Raw genomic sequence first — 17,720 nt, 5'->3', positions numbered from 1 at the left:
AAATAAAAGCCTACACTGAGAAATGGAAAGACTGAATTCAAATGTGGTCAGAGCACCTATAATAGTTTAAAATATTGTTTCTCAATGTATTACTTGGGATTATAGGTAATATAAAATTGCCAGTATTAGACAACTTTTAACTTTATATTGGAATTAATAAAGCTGGCTTTTCATATCCCTAAGAAAAAATTAGAAATTTTCTTTTTTTTCATTTTCTTTTTTTAATTTCTCTTGGGCTCTTTTCTGCTTGCCTGCTTTGTTCAATGCCAATGTGTTAGACACTGTCCTCCCTTGCCCACCACCAACCCCCCATCCATTCCTCAGAGTGGCTGAGACCGTCCATGGGGGATCATCAAAGTCTGTCACATTTTTGGGAGCAGGGCCTAGGCCCTCCCCCATGTTTTTAGGCAGAGACAGTTTACCTCCATAGGGAATGGGCTCCCAAAGTCCATGCACTAAGGATAAATACTGGTTCCACTGCCAGAGGCCCTATAGAATGCCCAAGCCATGTTCAGGGGGCCTGGTTTGGTCTTATACTGGTTCCCCAGCTGTCAGACTGGGGTCCATGAGCTCACACTTGCTCAGGTCAGCTGTTTCTGTGGGTTTCCCCAGCGTGGTCTTGACCCCTCTGCTCATGCCTTTCATTCCAGCACTCGGGAGGCAGAGGCAGATGGATGGATCTCTGTGAGTTTGAGGCCAGCTTGGTCTACAAGAGCGAGTTCCGGGGCAGGCTCCAAAGCCACACATAGAAACCCTGTCTTGAAAAACAAAACAAAACAAAACAACCCCCCCCAAAGAAAACAATGAAAATAGATTTTCTCCTCACATAATATATCTCAATTACGGTTCCCCCTCCCCCTACTCCTCCCAGTTCTTCCCCACCCTTCCCTCCCATCTGGGTCTTTTCTGACTGTCATTAGGAAACCAGCCTCTAAAGGATACTAATAAAATATAAGAGTGTATCTAACACATTGGCATTGGACCAAGCAGGCAAGCAGAAAAGAGCCCAAGAGAAGGCACAAGAAATGGAGACCCACGCGTTCCCACACTCGGGATCCCATAAAAACACTAAACTAGAAGCCGTAATATATATGCAAAAGACCTGGTGCAGACCTGTGTCAGTCCTGTGCATGCTGCTCCAGTTTCCAGGTTTATATCAGCTTTGATCATGCTGGTTCAGAGGACCTTGTTCTCCCGGTGTCCTCCATCCCCTCTGGCGCTTACGCTCTTTCTGCCTCCTCTTCCTTGGGGTTCCCTGAGAAAGTGTTTTTCTTCTTCTAACAGACATGATCTGTTACGAGGGAAAAAATTTCATAAAGACTCCTTTTCAAAATCCCATCTCCATATAATTACGGAAGGGTATGGGTGGAAAAAAAGATCGGTTGAATTCAGAAATGTTTTGGATCGATGAACAAATTAAAATAGCTCACCCCAACTCCTAGTTTAAAAAATACTAGTAATCCTGGTGTCGGCTGCCTCCATGTGAGCACCTGGGGAGTGAAGAGAAGCATGGTTAAAGCGTGTCGTGTGAGCTCCCTGGGTTCTGCTACCTTGCTCACTCAGGGACAGTGCTGTCCAGCCTGACTCAGACCCAGGAAAGATCCATCAGTCTGGGTCAGCTCCAAGAGGACGGCTTTCAGGAGTCTTGGAGGTCTGGATAATCAGTGGGATTTGTTTGGGGGTCAGCGAAGACAGATACCTTCAGCATAATGTCTACAGACAGACATTACTGATAAATAGTCATTTTCCTTCAGCACCCCATTCCTATGTTTACGGTCGCTCCTTCTGTTTTCCACACACAAGTAAAGAAGATGTGTACTATGAAAATGAAAAAGGCTTTGATTCTTTTCATGACAAGAAGGAATTGATTTCTGACACTTAGATAATGAAAACAAATGACTGTGATTGCATATTGAAAGGATGCAAAGCTGTTAGTTCAGAATTTTGTGATGTCGGTGTGCATGATGCTTATTTAGATGGTGGACCACTTTGTCATTCCTTGTCCAAGTGGTAAGCTCAGTCCTTTCCCCATAGCAGTTGACTCAGCTGTCATAACAGTTCAGATGTTTCAGAGATCACTCCAGTAGCCGTTCATCCAAGCTGTGACCGTAGGGGCTCCCACCTGAATCTGGGTATTCTGCTTACTACCTAATGAATCCTGGATATTCTGCTTACTGCCTAAGTGCTCAGCCTGTCAAGTTTCCATTTACTTCCACATAAGCTGGGAAAGCCTGTTTCCCTTTCTAGCTGAGAAGAACAGACAAGGGAGCTACGGATGTCTCTTACAAATGCTCGGATCAGACAGACAGATCAAAGAGCAATGTTGAAACAAAAAAACGTTCCTGGTGGATGAATGTTCTGTTTCTCCAGGCATTTCCAGCAGAGGAACTGTGGCTTGGTCCTCTGCACTCTTCTAGCCTCTTCTAGCACTTCTGAGCCAGGGTATCACTAAGAGTTGGTGGGAGTACCGCACGTCCTGGCCGTAAAGCCCGTTTTCTATGATGGCTTATGATTGTTGTGGCGTGTGTTTTCTTTTCTGAAATGTAACATCTTCCAAAGCTCCAATTGTTGTTTTGATGAGGACCCATGGAATATTCAGGGGGAAATTTTGTAGTTCATCTAATTTGTTATATGTCTTCATTGTGAAAAAAAAATGGAAGAAAAAGGAACCTGAGATGTCTTACATAGTGGATATATAAATAAATATCTATTTATATAAATATCTATGCTAATAGAATATCATGGCCAAAGACAACTAAAAGATTTAATTCTTCACATGTACTAATATTCACCCAGCATTTGTTTATTTACAGTTGTTAATTTTTTAATAATCTGAAGTTGCATTTTTAAACAGATATTATCTTCATTCACCGATAAAGAACTCCAGGCGTACGCAAAGGCTGGAGCGGTTGCTGAAGAAGTCTTAGCAGCCATCAGAACTGTGATTGCATTTGGAGGACAAAAGAAAGAACTTGAAAGGTTTGGGCTTCTTTTTCAAGTTGATATTGAAATATTAATTCTGTGATACCATGTGCCATTTAGGGCAGTAATGCTAATTATATTTTTTCATTTTCTTTTTTTTCATTTTATTTATTCATTTACATATGCATTGGTGTTTTGCCTGCATATATATATATATATATATATATATGCGTGGGGTGTCAGATCCCCGGGAACTAGTATTACAGACAGTTATGAGCTGCCTGCCATGTGTGTGCTGGGAATGGAACCCCGGGTACTCTGGAAGAGCTGCCACTGCTCTTAACCACCGAGCCATCTCTCCAGCCCCATTATTTTCTTAAATAAGTCAATATATTCAAATTACAGCATTAGTGAAATTCTGGAACGTTTGTACTTTTATTCTTATATCTGCTAATTCAAAGAATCTTCTAACATTTTCTAGATAGTTATTTCCCAAGTCTGAACTGTGCTTTATGTCTCTGATGATGTTTATTTGTTCTGTCAAACTAATTCTGGATTCTCTTAAAACTGAATGAGTGTTTTACGTAAGATCTATAAGGACAATTTGAAAAGAATTGATTAAAAATAATTTTTAAATTTATGTGTATATGTGTGCCCCTACTGTGTGTGTGTATCTATGTGTGTGTGTGTGTGTGTGTGTGTGTGTGTGTGTGTGTGCACTAGTGCTCATGGAGGCCCCAGAAGGCATTGGATGCCCGAGAAGTGGAGTTACAGGTGTTTGTGAGCTGCCTGGCTTGGGTGCTAGGAACTGAACCTGGGTCCTTAGCAGGATTGCTGAGTCATCTCTCCAGCCTGTGGAGGAACATTTTTATCTGGTGTCTTTCTTATTCAGGCCCCTGCATAGTTGAACTATGATTCATAATATGAAAAAAATGTACAAAAGTTGAAAATCTTTTTATTTCACGCTTCCTACTATTATCCTGAGAACTTTTCCTGTTCACTAGATCTCTGAAAGTATGGTGACTTATTGCAATCAATAATATTTATCAGATCCATTGATTTATTGGCAGCAATACACTATCTTTGAAACTTGATACATATCATGATAATATCCTGGTGTATTATGAATATGCAATTTAAAATAGAAAAACTAGACTGCATTGTTTTGGGGGTTAGATATGATAAAGCTATCAAGGAAAATATATTGGTTATATCGGTGGAAGAAGAGAAGCTGTTCAGTGAGATTAGGGCATATGGCCAGAGCCTTTCCGATTCTGTCAGCGATGTTTCTTTTTCTTTTCTTTTCTTTTTTTTTTTTTGATGTTTCTTGATTGTACATGAATAGTCACTGTAGAATTATCTACACTGTATGTGTTAGGAAAACTCTTGTTTGCATGCAATATTTCACTTCCGCAAAGGTAATTTGTATTTGCTATGTGTCATAGTTCAAAGAACACAGTTCTGCTTGGTTTAGGGCAAGATTTTATATTTTACTTCAAAATACGATCTTCTCTAATGATGGGATGGCATTCTGTCAGATGTAGCCCACATTCTCATGAAGTATAAATTCATATGGCGGGGAGAAAGGGCATAGACAATTACAAAGGAGCAAATATTTGTAGAGCACTTAGAGGGTGTATGGTTTGGAGATATAGTGTCCTGAGACTCAAAGGGGCACGCTTCAAAGGAGCACTAAATTACAATTTTTAAATGTTCCAACAAGATCAAGCAAGTATTTTTTAAATTTTTATTCATTTTACAAACCAACTACAGTTCCCCTCCTCCTCCACCTCTCCCCTCACCTCCCCCCAGCCCATCCCCATCTACTCCTCAGAAAGGGTAAGGCCTCCCATGGGGAGTCAACAGACCCTGGCATGTTCAGCTAAACAAGTATGCTAAGGTGGGAAATTCTAAGCATGGTGGTTGGAGGATCCCTCTTGAAGGAAATTTCATCTAGGGTAAGACCTGAGGTGGGCAAGATTTTCAACAACAGGGATAGGGATTGGATGAGTAGGAAGAATAGTCTACCGGTGTCTCTGAGGTGGCAAAATCTCGGGTGTATTTTGAGGCATATTGCAAGGCGTGTGAGTCTGGAGCTCACGCCGTTTGAGGGAGACTGGGGTGTGGCCAGGATGTGGGGGCTTACAGAGAAGAGATGGGATTTCATTCCCAGTGTATGGACTAGTCCTGAAGGTTTGAAACTGAGGAGTGACACCATAGTCACAGGACAACTTGCGGAGTTGGTTCTCTCTGTGGCTGCATGTGTGTATCAAACTCAGGTTGTTAAGCGTAGCAGCAACAGAGCCATGCTGCTATCCCCAGATTACTAGTAAACAAAACACAATCTTTCCATTTTCTTTCTAGTTCTCTCTTCTATGCTTTCAACATCAGTCTTTGTGTGATTTTCTCTTCAAATTAGCTGGTGCAGGAGGAATTATCTCTCTTGTAATAGAAATTTAACCATAACTGTGAATGCCTTTAATTCGATAGGACAGTGCTGTTGTTGAAAAGTGCTTTCTTGCTGAGTATGGTGGTGTGTGCCTATCACCCTAGCACTGAGGGAGTTGAAGTGAGAAGACTTCCCTGAGTTCCAGGTCAGCCTGGGCTCATGTAGTAAGACCCTGTCAAAGAATGCTCCCACACACGAAATTTGCATCCATGTTTTTTCTCACTCTTGTCTTATAAAGGTTTTTCTGTTGGCATTGATTTCTGTCTGCTTAACCAAAACTGCTACTTGCACAGTTATATAAATAGCTATTTGTATAATTAATAAATTTCTTTATAGTAATTGAAAATGTTTTCTAGGCACTGTTTGGTTAATTACACACTCATTTTCACTTGTCATTTCCATACTATAGCTACTAATGAATGGGTGATTTTTATGTCTGGCTTTATCAAACCCGTGCTCATTTAAAAACTAATCTTTAAAAAGACCTATGTAAATGCAGTACTGTGTGTTTGTTTCCTCTTTTAGTCCTTTATTTTCATTTTTTCTGTATTTATCTGGTATCTGCCTTGATCTGTATGTATGTCTAAAGGGTTTTTTCCCTTGTTATTGATTTTTCCTTTGCAAATGTTTACTCTGACTGAGAAGGACACCACCCTATCAGCGAAAGGGTTTCAACATTAGCCTCGGTAAGCAAGAACAGGAATAGGGGATGACAGAGCATGGGCAATAAATAAGTCTTTAAGTTTCTCAATGCTATCCTGTAAAATATGCCAAATGAATCATTAAATACATCTTAGGTCAGCTTCTAACTTGAGATGTGCACATGGGCGCTTACACACACACACACACACACACACACACTCCTAAAACATGTTTCTTAAACATAATTTTTTGCTCAAAGATTATAACTGGTAACTTGAGGATATACATATTCTATCACTATACAGTTCTTTCTGAATTTAGTCTTTAGTAGATATGACTCTTATGTAACCGCTGTATCTTCATGGTCATCTTGGTGAATAACTAGCTAAAAAATGTAGTCACCAGGACAAGATAATATGCACTCTGGCAGGTTTTGAACTTTTGATGTGTTTATTAATTAAATGAATTTTCAAAGAAAATTAATAGTATATAATCTTATAAGAATGTATTTAATGGATCAAAGACCCCCTAAATAGGAATTCTATGCTGGATATATTTTTCTAGTTTAAAGATTATAAGATATTTTCTTCAAAACAATGAATACTCTTGTGGTTCTTCAGGGAGCTCAAATAAAGGATGTAAAGTGTTACGTATGGTAGCACACACCCTACAATCCCAGTACTTGGGAGGTAAAAGCAGGATAATATTGAGTTCCAGGTAGCCTGGGAGCGAGAGGGAGACCCTCTCTCAAAAACTCGAGCCAACACAAAGATATAAATAGTAATATTCAGAAATGACCTATCCTAGTTCCCTAACATTGTCTCTTATTTCTGTATTCACAAAGTTCTCTCCTTTTCTCTAACTCCGGTTCCCATTAGCTTTCCTGTCTGACCGTCTTTCTTTATTTCTTGAGCAGAATGGTCTGCTGCATAGCTCTCAAATGAAAGTAAAACTATGAACACTCTCCTTTAACTGTCCCCTCTCTGAGAGTGAAAGGTCCGTGAATTGTAGTTTGAGAATAAGTGGTGCTGTTAGCCCTGGAGGGAAAAGGATCTGTCAGTAGAAACTGACAGGGCTTGGGGCCTATGGCTGTTTGCTTTCTTGCTTTTGTTCCTGTCTCCTTTTATTGCTCTAGGTGGTCTTAAAGCAGTGGTTCTCAGCCTGTGGGTCAAAATCCCTCTGGAAGTTGCAGATCACATATTTACATTACAATTCATAAGAGTAGCAAAATTACAGTTATGAAGTAGCGACAAAAATAAGTTTATGGTTGAGGTTCACCACAATATGTGTTAAAGGGTCGAAGCATTGGGAAGCTAGAGAACCACTGTCTCACTGTCTCAAGGTTTTCTCTAAGACTTGTGCCAGGAATGGGTCACAAGGCTGTTGGCGGGCCTCTTGTCTGTCTTTGCTGCATCTTATAGTCTACCATGCTACACCCCTTACCCAATAGTGGGCACTCATGGGATGACAAGTATTAGAAAGGATGCAGAAGCAGTGTGTAAAAGCATAAGAGATGAGGATACTAGTAAGAAAGGCAAATGTTTTTAGTAGGTCAATGGTTTTAAAACAGCTATGGGAGAAAGTATTTTCTATAGCTTACTTAAATATAAAAATATCGCATAGCATTTCATAGCTTTAAATGTGCCTTTCCATGTGTTATTCTGTGATTTGGTCATTCCAGTAATCCCAGAAGGAGGCAAGATCAGAAACAAACTATCTGAAAGCTCCCCTAAATTGTAGAGACTTCATTGACCTTCTTGGGTTTAGGATTTTGTAACATTAAATCTCTTTTATTAGTTAATTTTAAAGGAACATATATATGAATGAAAAATAATTGCTTTGTTATGTCTTCTCTTTTATGTACGAAATAATACTGTTCTAGAAGCTAACTAAATATTGCTTCACTGATTTTACTGTTGCTAAAGCTTACATAAAGAAAACTTTTAGGCCAGGTAGTGGTGGTAGTGCATGCCAACAATCCCAGCACTTTGGTGGCAGAGGCAGGCAGATCTCTACAGGGTGAATTTCAGGACAGCCAAGGCTACACAAAGAAACCCCGTTATGAAAAACAAAACAAATTTAAAAAAGAACTTTTAGAAGACCCCTACATGAAAAATGACCTCTACACACCTCAATATCACTTTATACAGGAAGAAAATATAATAGGAATAACATATTATAGTGTCAATACGTGGAGAAAAATGCATGTATCCTATAGGGTTGGACATATTCTGACTGATCAATAACAATCATGTTACATTAACATATTTCTATAAGGTTTGTAAGTCTACATTGTAACATGAAAAATAAAAGACACAGAGACATATTGGGGTTCAAGCTGAAGATCAGAAAAGGGAAACAGCCAAGTCAGCAGATCTTACCTCTACCAAGCTGAAATGACAATCCTGTCTCCACTAATCCTCAGAGGCAAAAGCTCTGAATTCTTGTCTTTTTCTTTTATTCCTTTCTCTCCCCAGCCATATCACTCCTGTCTCCACCGCCCTAGCACTGGGATTAAAGGTGTGTGACTCCAAGTGTTAGGATCAAAAGTGTGTGCTCTCTTACTCTTCACTCTTATGTAAATCAGGATGGCCTTGAACTCACAGAGATTCATCTGCCTGTCTTCTGAATCTTGGGATTAAAGGTGTATGCCACCACTGCCTAGTTTCTATAGATAAATAGTGTGGCTGGCTTTGCAAACTGATCTCCAATATATCACCACACTACATAATTATTTTCCTTCTTTCTCCCAGGTATAATAACAATTTAGAAGAAGCCAAAAGACTTGGGATAAAGAAAGCTATCACAGCCAACATTTCCATGGGCGCAGCTTTTCTTCTTATCTATGCATCATATGCTCTGGCATTCTGGTATGGAACATCCTTGGTCATCTCAAAAGAATATTCTATTGGACAAGTGCTCACTGTAAGTTATACATGAATCAAAAAAAAAGTGGATCATTAAAAGTTCAATGGAGTTGAGTGATATTGGAAAAATATACTTTGAATAAGTATTAAATGCTAGGGACATATATTATTAGGTTAAAGAGTTGAAAGGAAATTGAATGCATCAATTTTGTTTGTAGATATGCTGTATAATTTCTACTAAGGCCAAATATTAACATTACTATAATTTCTATTTGGAGTTCCAGATCCCTTAACATAACAATGTAAGGTTTAGAATAACAACTCCTGATGTAGCCTAAATGTTAACATTATCAACTTCTTCAGCATGAATCTTCATTTGATGAGATTTTTTTTCTTTGTATCAAATTTGTTGTTGAAATTTTTCACTTTTATTTTCTAATTTATTATTCACAAAATAAGTAGAAAAGTACACAGTTGAATTTATACTCAAGTTCTATTGAATTGTAAATCCCATCAAGTTGATAAGATTAAACATTCCATATAAGCTTAATACCCAAACTTTTTAAGCCATAACATTTCCTCTCTTGTCTTTATGGACTCATGGCCATCCCATAATACAAAAGACATTCAATCCAAAAGCCTCAATAGTCTTTTTTAGTCCTAACAGTGTCTGACCAAAAGTATAAATATAGTCTCTTGTGAGAATCAGTCTTTTAACTGAGCCCCTATAACATCAACATTTTAAGTTACATATTCCATATACAATGGGACAGAATAAACATTCATATTCCCAAAGGGAAGAATGGAGACAGAACAAGGAAAGATCACATGACAGAGGCCAAATAGAGAAAATGCCAAACCTTTCATTGCTATGTGAGACATCTGGGTCTTCTGATGAAATCATCTTGCCTCTGAAGACTTGGGTAGTCCCACCCTTCCAGCATAGTTCTCTATAGTACACATAACTTATATCTCTTGGGGTATCTCTGTCTAACAGTCCTAACATCTTCAACATCTGGGAGCCTCCATTTCAAGCTAGACTTCACTTAAGGCTTCACATATGGTCTCTCATGGCCTCCTAGCTAGGAATCCAAACTTGCTACATGCTACTCTGTCTCAGTGACTTTCTGAAACCTTGTCACAAGCCTTCTCACTCCGTCGGTCACTGTTGCATCTCCCGTGCCTGTAAAGCCAGTACCATGTGGATGATGCTATCAAGTTCCTTTGCAAGTTCTAGGGGTAGTTAGCATCTTGGGGCCACAATTGCACTGCCCTGACCTCTTTATACCTTTCAGGCTAGTCATAGAGAAATGCTCCCTGAGGAGGTTGGTCTTGAGCAGGGAACCCCTCAATGGCATCTCCTGTTCATGCTTTCTGCTTTCCAACGGATTAGAGCCTTCAGTGGGTGGGGTCTTCTAGGTGACTCTGGATCCTCTCAAGCTGATAATCATTATTAACCATCATAAATATTTTCTGCATCTTAGAATTTATAAAGTACAAAAGACTTTACCTTTGACATTATTTTATTTTAAGGATTCAAAATTATTTACAGCAAAGCTAAATATGTATCTCATGAGAAAATGCATTGTTTCTTTTCCTTAGGCCAAGGAGACAGTGTTATTGATGATAGACTGTAATTCTTTGAGATCCTTAAACTAGTTCCTTTTCTCAGGATTCAGATTTGTAACAGGAATTTCATAATCACTCCTTGGTTTTCTGTTGTTATTGTTGTTTGAACTGTGCTTTATCTAGTATATGTGAAGCTATTTAGATGAGGACAGATTTTACAAAGATAGTTTTTTGTTTTGTTTTGTTTTTGGTTGTGATACTGAACCTGGATAAGCCTAAATTGTAATGAGATATGAACTGCTCAATTTTGATATAGAGTAGCTGATTTCATTTTACTTTTATCGAAGATTGCCTAATATATGTTTGTACCTCTGAACTATAGTCAACCCTAGGAATAAGTACATTCAACCTTGTATTCGTGGGGTCTAAACTATTTCACAATCTAGAAACATTCAGAATGGAGACTACTAGACTCAATATCAGACTCAATAGGTTCAAATTCCAACTGCACTACATACCAGATGTCAGGTATGAGCAATCATCAGTACTCTTCAGATCTCTGTTATGCCTCCTGCAAAATGTGTGACAGGAATCATGTGACCTGTTTGTTAGTGCTATAAAGAGTAATGAATATAGACTCACTTCAAAGTCTCTTCCACACAAATTATCAAGCAACAAAATTCCTGAGTAATTTAAAAGTAAATGGATGATACTAGTTCTCATCAACTCCCAACAGAAGTGAATAATGCCAAGTCTTTACTGGTAAATATTTTGATCAAAATGACTCCAAAACTTAGGGAATGGGGAGGGATATTTGACCCCATAAATAATTATCCCTTGGTCATATGCTTTATAACTTACAAAATATTGTCATAGCTGATGTCATCAGATACAATTTGTAGAGGGAACAGATAGATAATCTATCTGTTCTCCAATCTGAAATCGGAGACTAAATATTCTGAGAGAATGTTCTCCAGATGTGTAGCTGGTTAGTACTAATCCAGCATTTGGACCTGAGTCTTCTCACTTGTCTTTTAGTGTCTGTTTCCACTTCACAGCCCCCATGATCTAAATAAAAATTATTAGTCATTAAAGAAATAGAAAAAGGTTTTATTAAAACACTCAGATAGAGCTTGTATGTTACTGCTTCGCTGAAAAGGTAAGATGAACTCTGCATTGCAGGCTAAATGAAATTACCGAAAGTCTTAAAATATTTTCATTATGTAAATATTTATATTCCTCAGTTGAAAACACACATTATCTTTAAGGAATATAGTATGATGTTTTGACATATGTATACAATGTGGAGTGATTGCATGAAGCTAAATAATCTGCTAGTTCACTTTACATTTCTGTGGTGATATATTTGAGATTTACAATTATGAAAATTTTAAGATTTTTTTTGACAAATGGTATTCTCAGGTTGCCTCGACATTTAAAAATGTAACTAGTTGTGTTGGAAGGAAGGAAATATGAGGGAATTGAGGCAAACAAAACAACACAGTGGTTTTTTTCACTGTGTTTTCCAGGTTTTCTTTGCTGTGTTAATTGGGGCATTCAGTGTTGGACAGGCATCTCCAAATATCGAAGCCTTTGCCAATGCAAGAGGAGCAGCCTATGAAGTCTTCAACATAATTGATAATGTGAGTCTAACCCGCCTGTTTACCCATCTGATAAAGCACTTTCTAGTTGACATAGTTTCGTCATCCCTTTATCTAGCTAACCGAAAAGTTCCATATAAAGCCATTACTGTCACTTAGTCATCTACAATTTTCTTCTGTGTAGAAGCCCAGTATTGACAGCTTTTCAACGAATGGGCACAAACCAGACAACATCAAAGGAAATTTGGAATTCAAAAATATTCACTTCAGTTACCCATCTCGAAAAGAAGTTCAGGTATGGTGACAATTTTCTATTAGATGAAAAGTTCCCAATAGTTTCTCCATGGTTGTGGAGAAAGGCTTGTGTGTAAAAGCAGCACGCCATTGAATTGCCATGCCAGCACATAGAATCTGCATGCATCTCTGCCTAGGAATGGCCCTAACATCAGCTTCTCACCTGTCTTGGCAGATCTTGAAGGGCCTCAACCTGAAGGTGCAGAGCGGACAGACGGTGGCCCTGGTGGGCAACAGTGGCTGTGGGAAAAGCACCACTGTCCAGCTGCTGCAGAGGCTCTACGACCCCACAGAGGGTGTGGTGAGTGGACATGCAGCCCGCAGCGGTTACCACTGCCCGTCATCCTGACTCTGTGATCTCTGCAGTGTGAAAACCACACATTCTATTTCAGGTCAGTATCGACGGGCAGGACATCAGGACCATCAACGTGAGGTATCTGCGGGAAATCATTGGCGTGGTGAGTCAGGAACCTGTGCTGTTTGCCACCACGATCGCTGAAAACATTCGCTATGGCCGAGAAGACGTCACCATGGATGAGATCGAGAAAGCTGTCAAGGAAGCCAACGCCTACGACTTCATCATGAAACTGCCCCATGTGAGTTGTGTCTGCCCCTGTCACCCCAAGGGTCAGGGAGTAGAGCCCTGGCCTGATTCAGTCCATGTGAACTTGGGAAAACTCCTTAGAGGGCAATCGGTTTACTGTGGATTTTTCATCACTCACCCTACTGACTAGAGGTTATGTGGATTTTTCATCACTCACCCTACTGACTAGAGATATATGTTGCCAAGAACTGGACTGTATTTCTGGTAAGGCTGCAGTGATGACTACATCCAAATTTGAAATGTGAACTGAGTAGTTTGTTGTCTACTACATTTTCCTGTTTATTGTTTTTTGTTAATTGTAGAAATTTGACACTCTGGTCGGTGAGAGAGGGGCCCAGCTGAGTGGCGGACAGAAACAGAGAATCGCCATTGCTCGTGCCCTGGTCCGCAACCCCAAGATCCTTTTGTTGGATGAGGCGACATCAGCCTTGGACACAGAAAGTGAAGCTGTGGTTCAGGCTGCTCTGGATAAGGTCTGTGAGCTATACTTACAAAGGACTGAATTACAGGAGTAATAGTATTCCATTGTTTATTTTTCTTAATCTTGGTCTTAGGAAAGAAACTTTTTTTTTGTTTTGTCTTTACGAGACAGGGTTTCTCTGTATTGTTTCGGAGGTTGTGGGTCCAGCCTGGCCTCGAACTCACAGAGATCCGCCTGTCTCTGCCTCCCGAGTGCTGGGATTAAAGGCATGCGCCACCACCGCCCAGCGAAAAGAAACTTTTGATAGGTTTTATTAACTGTTACTAAGGAAAAGCACCAGGCTTCCAAAATCTTTTTGTTGTTGTTGTTCAATTTCTGTTTCTTCTATGATTTTTTAAGTTTTATTTTCTTATTTATATATCTTTGTGTGTCTGTGTGTGTTTTCATGTGTGTGCAAACATGAGAAGAGGGTATTATATCTCCTGAAGCTAGAGTCACTGGCGGTTACGAGCCACCAAATGTGAGTGCTGGGAACTGAACTACACTCCCCTGCAAAAAAGAAGCATCCTTAACTACTGAGCTCTCTCTCCATCCCTGCCTCATTTCTTTCCTTCTTCCTTCCTCTCTCCTTCCCTTCTTCCCTCCCTCCCTTCCTTTCTTATTGAATTACAACAAATAAAATTTCATCAAAAGGCATGTCAGTACCTTTTAATTAAAAATTAAAAATGAAGACTCAAGTGAAAATTAGTCTTCATTTAGACCATGAAAATTTAAGGAAATAACATTACTAATCTGGTTTTTGAAAGTTTATAGTACTCTTAACCAAAGGAAAATAGGAGTAGAAGTCACTTATTGTCCTTTGAAGACTATGGAATTGAAAAGCCCCTTTCCCAGGAGAGGACACACTGAATGATGGGGTTGGAGACCTACTGGTCCATGACATATCAGTGACTATGGACGGAGTTTGGTTTTTTGAGACACATTTTCTCTGTGCCATCCTGGCTGTCCTGGAACTTGCTCTATAGACCAGGCTGGCCTCAATCTCAGAGACCTTCCTGCCTCTGCCTCCTGAGTGCTGGAATTAAAGGCGCAGTGCTTTTTGTCGTAATTATTTATGTATCAAAAGCCAGGTTTCCCTCTCCCCAGGCTAGAGAAGGCCGGACCACCATTGTGATAGCTCACCGCTTGTCTACAGTTCGTAACGCTGACGTCATTGCTGGGTTTGATGGCGGTGTCATCGTGGAGCAAGGAAATCATGAAGAGCTCATGAAAGAGAAGGGCATTTACTTCAAACTTGTCATGACACAGGTATAGTGGACCGTAGAAGTGTTCTAATTTATTTTGATGATAAGCTGGTGTCACTATATTTGATGTATGTATAGATGTTACTTGACTACACAGTCTTGGAATGTAGAAGAGTTCTCAGGGATTTATTAGAACATAGGCCTGCATGGTTAGGTCCCATCCCGTAGCTTGACTCTGGCCACACAGCCCCCTTGCTGTCTCTAGGGCAGACAGTAAAGAAGCACAGTGCTTCTAGATCCTCAAGACATCCCTTTTTAAAGAATCAACATAAGCCAGGCGTTGGTGGCACACACCTTTAATCCCAGCACTCGGAGGCAGAGGTAGGTGGATCTCTGTGAGTTCGAGGCCAGCCTGGTCTCCAGAGCGAGTTCCAAGACAGCCTCCAAAACAATACAGAGAAACCCTGTCTCGAAAAAAAAAACAACAACAAAATCAACACAAACTCAAGACGCTTTGCTGTCACTTTCCCACCGCTGAACAAATCAATGACTCTTTTACACATAAAAACTAACAAAGTTATGGCAGCTTCAATGGTGATGTAAGTCTGTAAACTGTACTACAGTCTTGTTTCTGAACCCCAAAGTGAAAGAGTAAAGATATTCAGAGGATGAAGCATATTTATGTATACACTGAAAGGTTATTTTTTAAGTCTCATGCTTTCAAAAGGATTTATTCAGAATTATGAATTGACACAATCCTGGTTAATGTCATGCAAACCTACAACATATATAACACTTTATAAAATTATTTTTTAAGGATGTGATAATTGTTTGGTTGTGAAAAGGGGGATTTTTCCATTGCCTTCTCTTTCATCTTGTGGACTGCCTCTTTTGACAAACGGCTTTACATTAAATTAAAAAAGAAGCATGGTAGTGTAGCTTGATGATTCTCAATTTATGGTACATGGTTCCTCCGTGCTCCTTATCACATACACTATGCTGAACTAAGTCATGCGATATAAAACTTCTTTCAACTTTGACAAGGTTATGAAAACACTATCCTTTCTTTCGTGTTTTCGATTGGTCGAAGACTCCTCAGGGACAACTGCTGGAGTGGTACTTTGAAGATGCTCCCTCCCTCTCCCTCCCTCTCCCTCCCTCTCCTTCCCTCCCCCTCCCTCTCCCTCCCCTCATCTCATCTCTCCCTCCCTCTCCCCATCTCTCTCATTTTCATTCCTGAAGAAGCTCCTGTCTTCTGCTTTAAAGCGAAGCTTCTCTTTGGGGCTAGTTATACTTAGATCTCCATGAACTGTATTGTTCCTGTCGAACTCTCTCCTTCCCAACTTGAGGCCCAAGTGTAGCCCTGAGGACCTCTTGGAAGGGAATTATAATTATGCTTTAGCTTTCTGTCTGGGCAGACCTCTGCTGCTTTACTATTTTTTTTTTATAGAATAGTATTCAGGACTAGTGCTTTAGATTGACTTTTTTTTCTTTTTTGGAAAAGAGAAGCACCAAAGAAGGATAACTAAGGAAAAATGGAAAAAAACTTAAGCTGACCTATCTACCATAATAGTTATTAGCCATGGGTGATAGTGATCATTGAATGGTGAAAATGCACACCAAATTCTGAAGGCTTGGTACAAAAAAAAAACCTAATAAATTTTTTAAAAAACACCGCTTTATTGAAAATCTGAAACATTTCAGTCTCTTTTGAGTTGCTGTTCACACACTGGTTCTAAAGCAAAGCTGATTGAACCACATGTTCCCAGGGAAGAGATGACTAGAGAAAATACACAGAAAGCTTGTCATCTTATTCCAGCATATTCACAAAGAATCTCTAAGCTTTTTCTCCCAACATATCACACAAGAAGGAAGAGTAGCTTAATTTCACCGTTTCCTTTGATTTAAGTAATTCAATATTTTTTCTTGCTATTTATTTTCAATGATTAATTTCCATTATTGGAGCTTAACCTACTCATATTTCTTATGTATTTTAGACAGCAGGAAACGAAATTGAATTAGGAAATGAAGTTTGTGAATCTAAAAATGAAATTGATAATTTAGACATGTCTTCAAAAGATTTGGGATCCAGTCTAATCAGAAGGAGATCATCTCGCCGAAGTGTCCGTGGACCACATGACCAAGACAGGAAGCTTAGTACAAAAGAGGCCTTGGTACGGACAAAGATTGAATATTATGTCCTAAATCCTCCCCATGAGTCCTTCTAGTTGAGTGTGCTTAGACTGAAGGGGTGGAAACTACAGGATATTTTCTGTAATCCTTTTGTTCTGATCTCCATAGTGCTCCAGAAACCAAAATGGTGATGTTTTATAGTCAGTTTAAGTTTAAGAGTAAAAGTTAATACCAAGATGTTTAGAAATAGGACTTAGAATATGAAGAGACCATATAGTAGGTATTTAAGTATTACTATTTCTATTATGATTATCCTTATTGATTAATATTCTTGTCATCTGTTGAATGCCAAGAATTAATTATTTGTGGAAGCATTATTCATTTCTTAAGAAGTAAAGGGGTACTATATTGTATTAAAGTTGTATTTGAAGGCAAATATCCATAACTGATAAGGAATAAAAATAGGGTAAATATTTATTTTAAAAACTTGTACCCTTCTTGTAAGCCCAACACATGAATGGTGAAGGCAGAAAGATTAGATGTTCAAGACAGTTTATTTGAAGCCAGCCTGAAATACAAGAGAGCCTGCCTCAACTGCCGAAGAAAGCCTTGTGCACATAGAAGAACTCTACACAGCAAAATCAGTGATAATCTTAAAAAAATATCTTGTTGTAATGTATATGTTTTCTAGGATGAAGATGTACCTCCAGTTTCCTTTTGGCAGATCCTAAAGTTGAATTCATCTGAATGGCCATACTTTGTGGTTGGCATATTTTGTGCCATAATAAATGGAGGCTTGCAACCAGCATTCTCAATAATATTTTCTAAGGTCATAGGGGTAAGTGATTATATCCATTTTTATATTACTTAAAGAGTCTCGACTAGACAAAATGAATGAACGATCTCTAATACACACACACATACATACATACATATACACACGTATATATGTCTTATACATGTAAGTCATTAAA

The 17,720-nt window shown here is 39.1% G+C and overlaps 1 protein-coding gene across 6 annotated transcripts in view; it reads left to right on the top strand.

The window, feature by feature from the left end:
* Abcb1 (ATP binding cassette subfamily B member 1) overlaps nucleotides 1-17,720 on the top strand; it is a 145,258-nt gene that overhangs the window by 101,127 nt on the left and 26,411 nt on the right. For all 6 annotated transcript variants that reach the window (XM_040735824.1, XM_040735825.1, XM_040735821.1 and 3 more), the window contains 10 exons: nucleotides 2,855-2,979; nucleotides 8,767-8,938; nucleotides 11,979-12,092; nucleotides 12,235-12,345; nucleotides 12,520-12,645; nucleotides 12,737-12,940; nucleotides 13,251-13,421; nucleotides 14,516-14,677; nucleotides 16,611-16,787; nucleotides 17,438-17,584. In XM_040735824.1, the coding sequence (XP_040591758.1) occupies nucleotides 2,855-2,979; nucleotides 8,767-8,938; nucleotides 11,979-12,092; nucleotides 12,235-12,345; nucleotides 12,520-12,645; nucleotides 12,737-12,940; nucleotides 13,251-13,421; nucleotides 14,516-14,677; nucleotides 16,611-16,787; nucleotides 17,438-17,584 (1,509 nt within the window). The remainder of the gene's footprint in view (nucleotides 1-2,854; nucleotides 2,980-8,766; nucleotides 8,939-11,978; nucleotides 12,093-12,234; nucleotides 12,346-12,519; nucleotides 12,646-12,736; nucleotides 12,941-13,250; nucleotides 13,422-14,515; nucleotides 14,678-16,610; nucleotides 16,788-17,437; nucleotides 17,585-17,720) is intronic.

Source organism: Mesocricetus auratus, unplaced genomic scaffold (assembly GCF_017639785.1).
Source record: "Mesocricetus auratus isolate SY011 unplaced genomic scaffold, BCM_Maur_2.0 Super-Scaffold_100051, whole genome shotgun sequence".
Lineage (NCBI taxonomy): Eukaryota > Metazoa > Chordata > Mammalia > Rodentia > Cricetidae > Mesocricetus > Mesocricetus auratus.
Note: the sequence above shows the minus strand (reverse complement) of the source record. Positions and strands in the feature narration are given on the sequence as shown.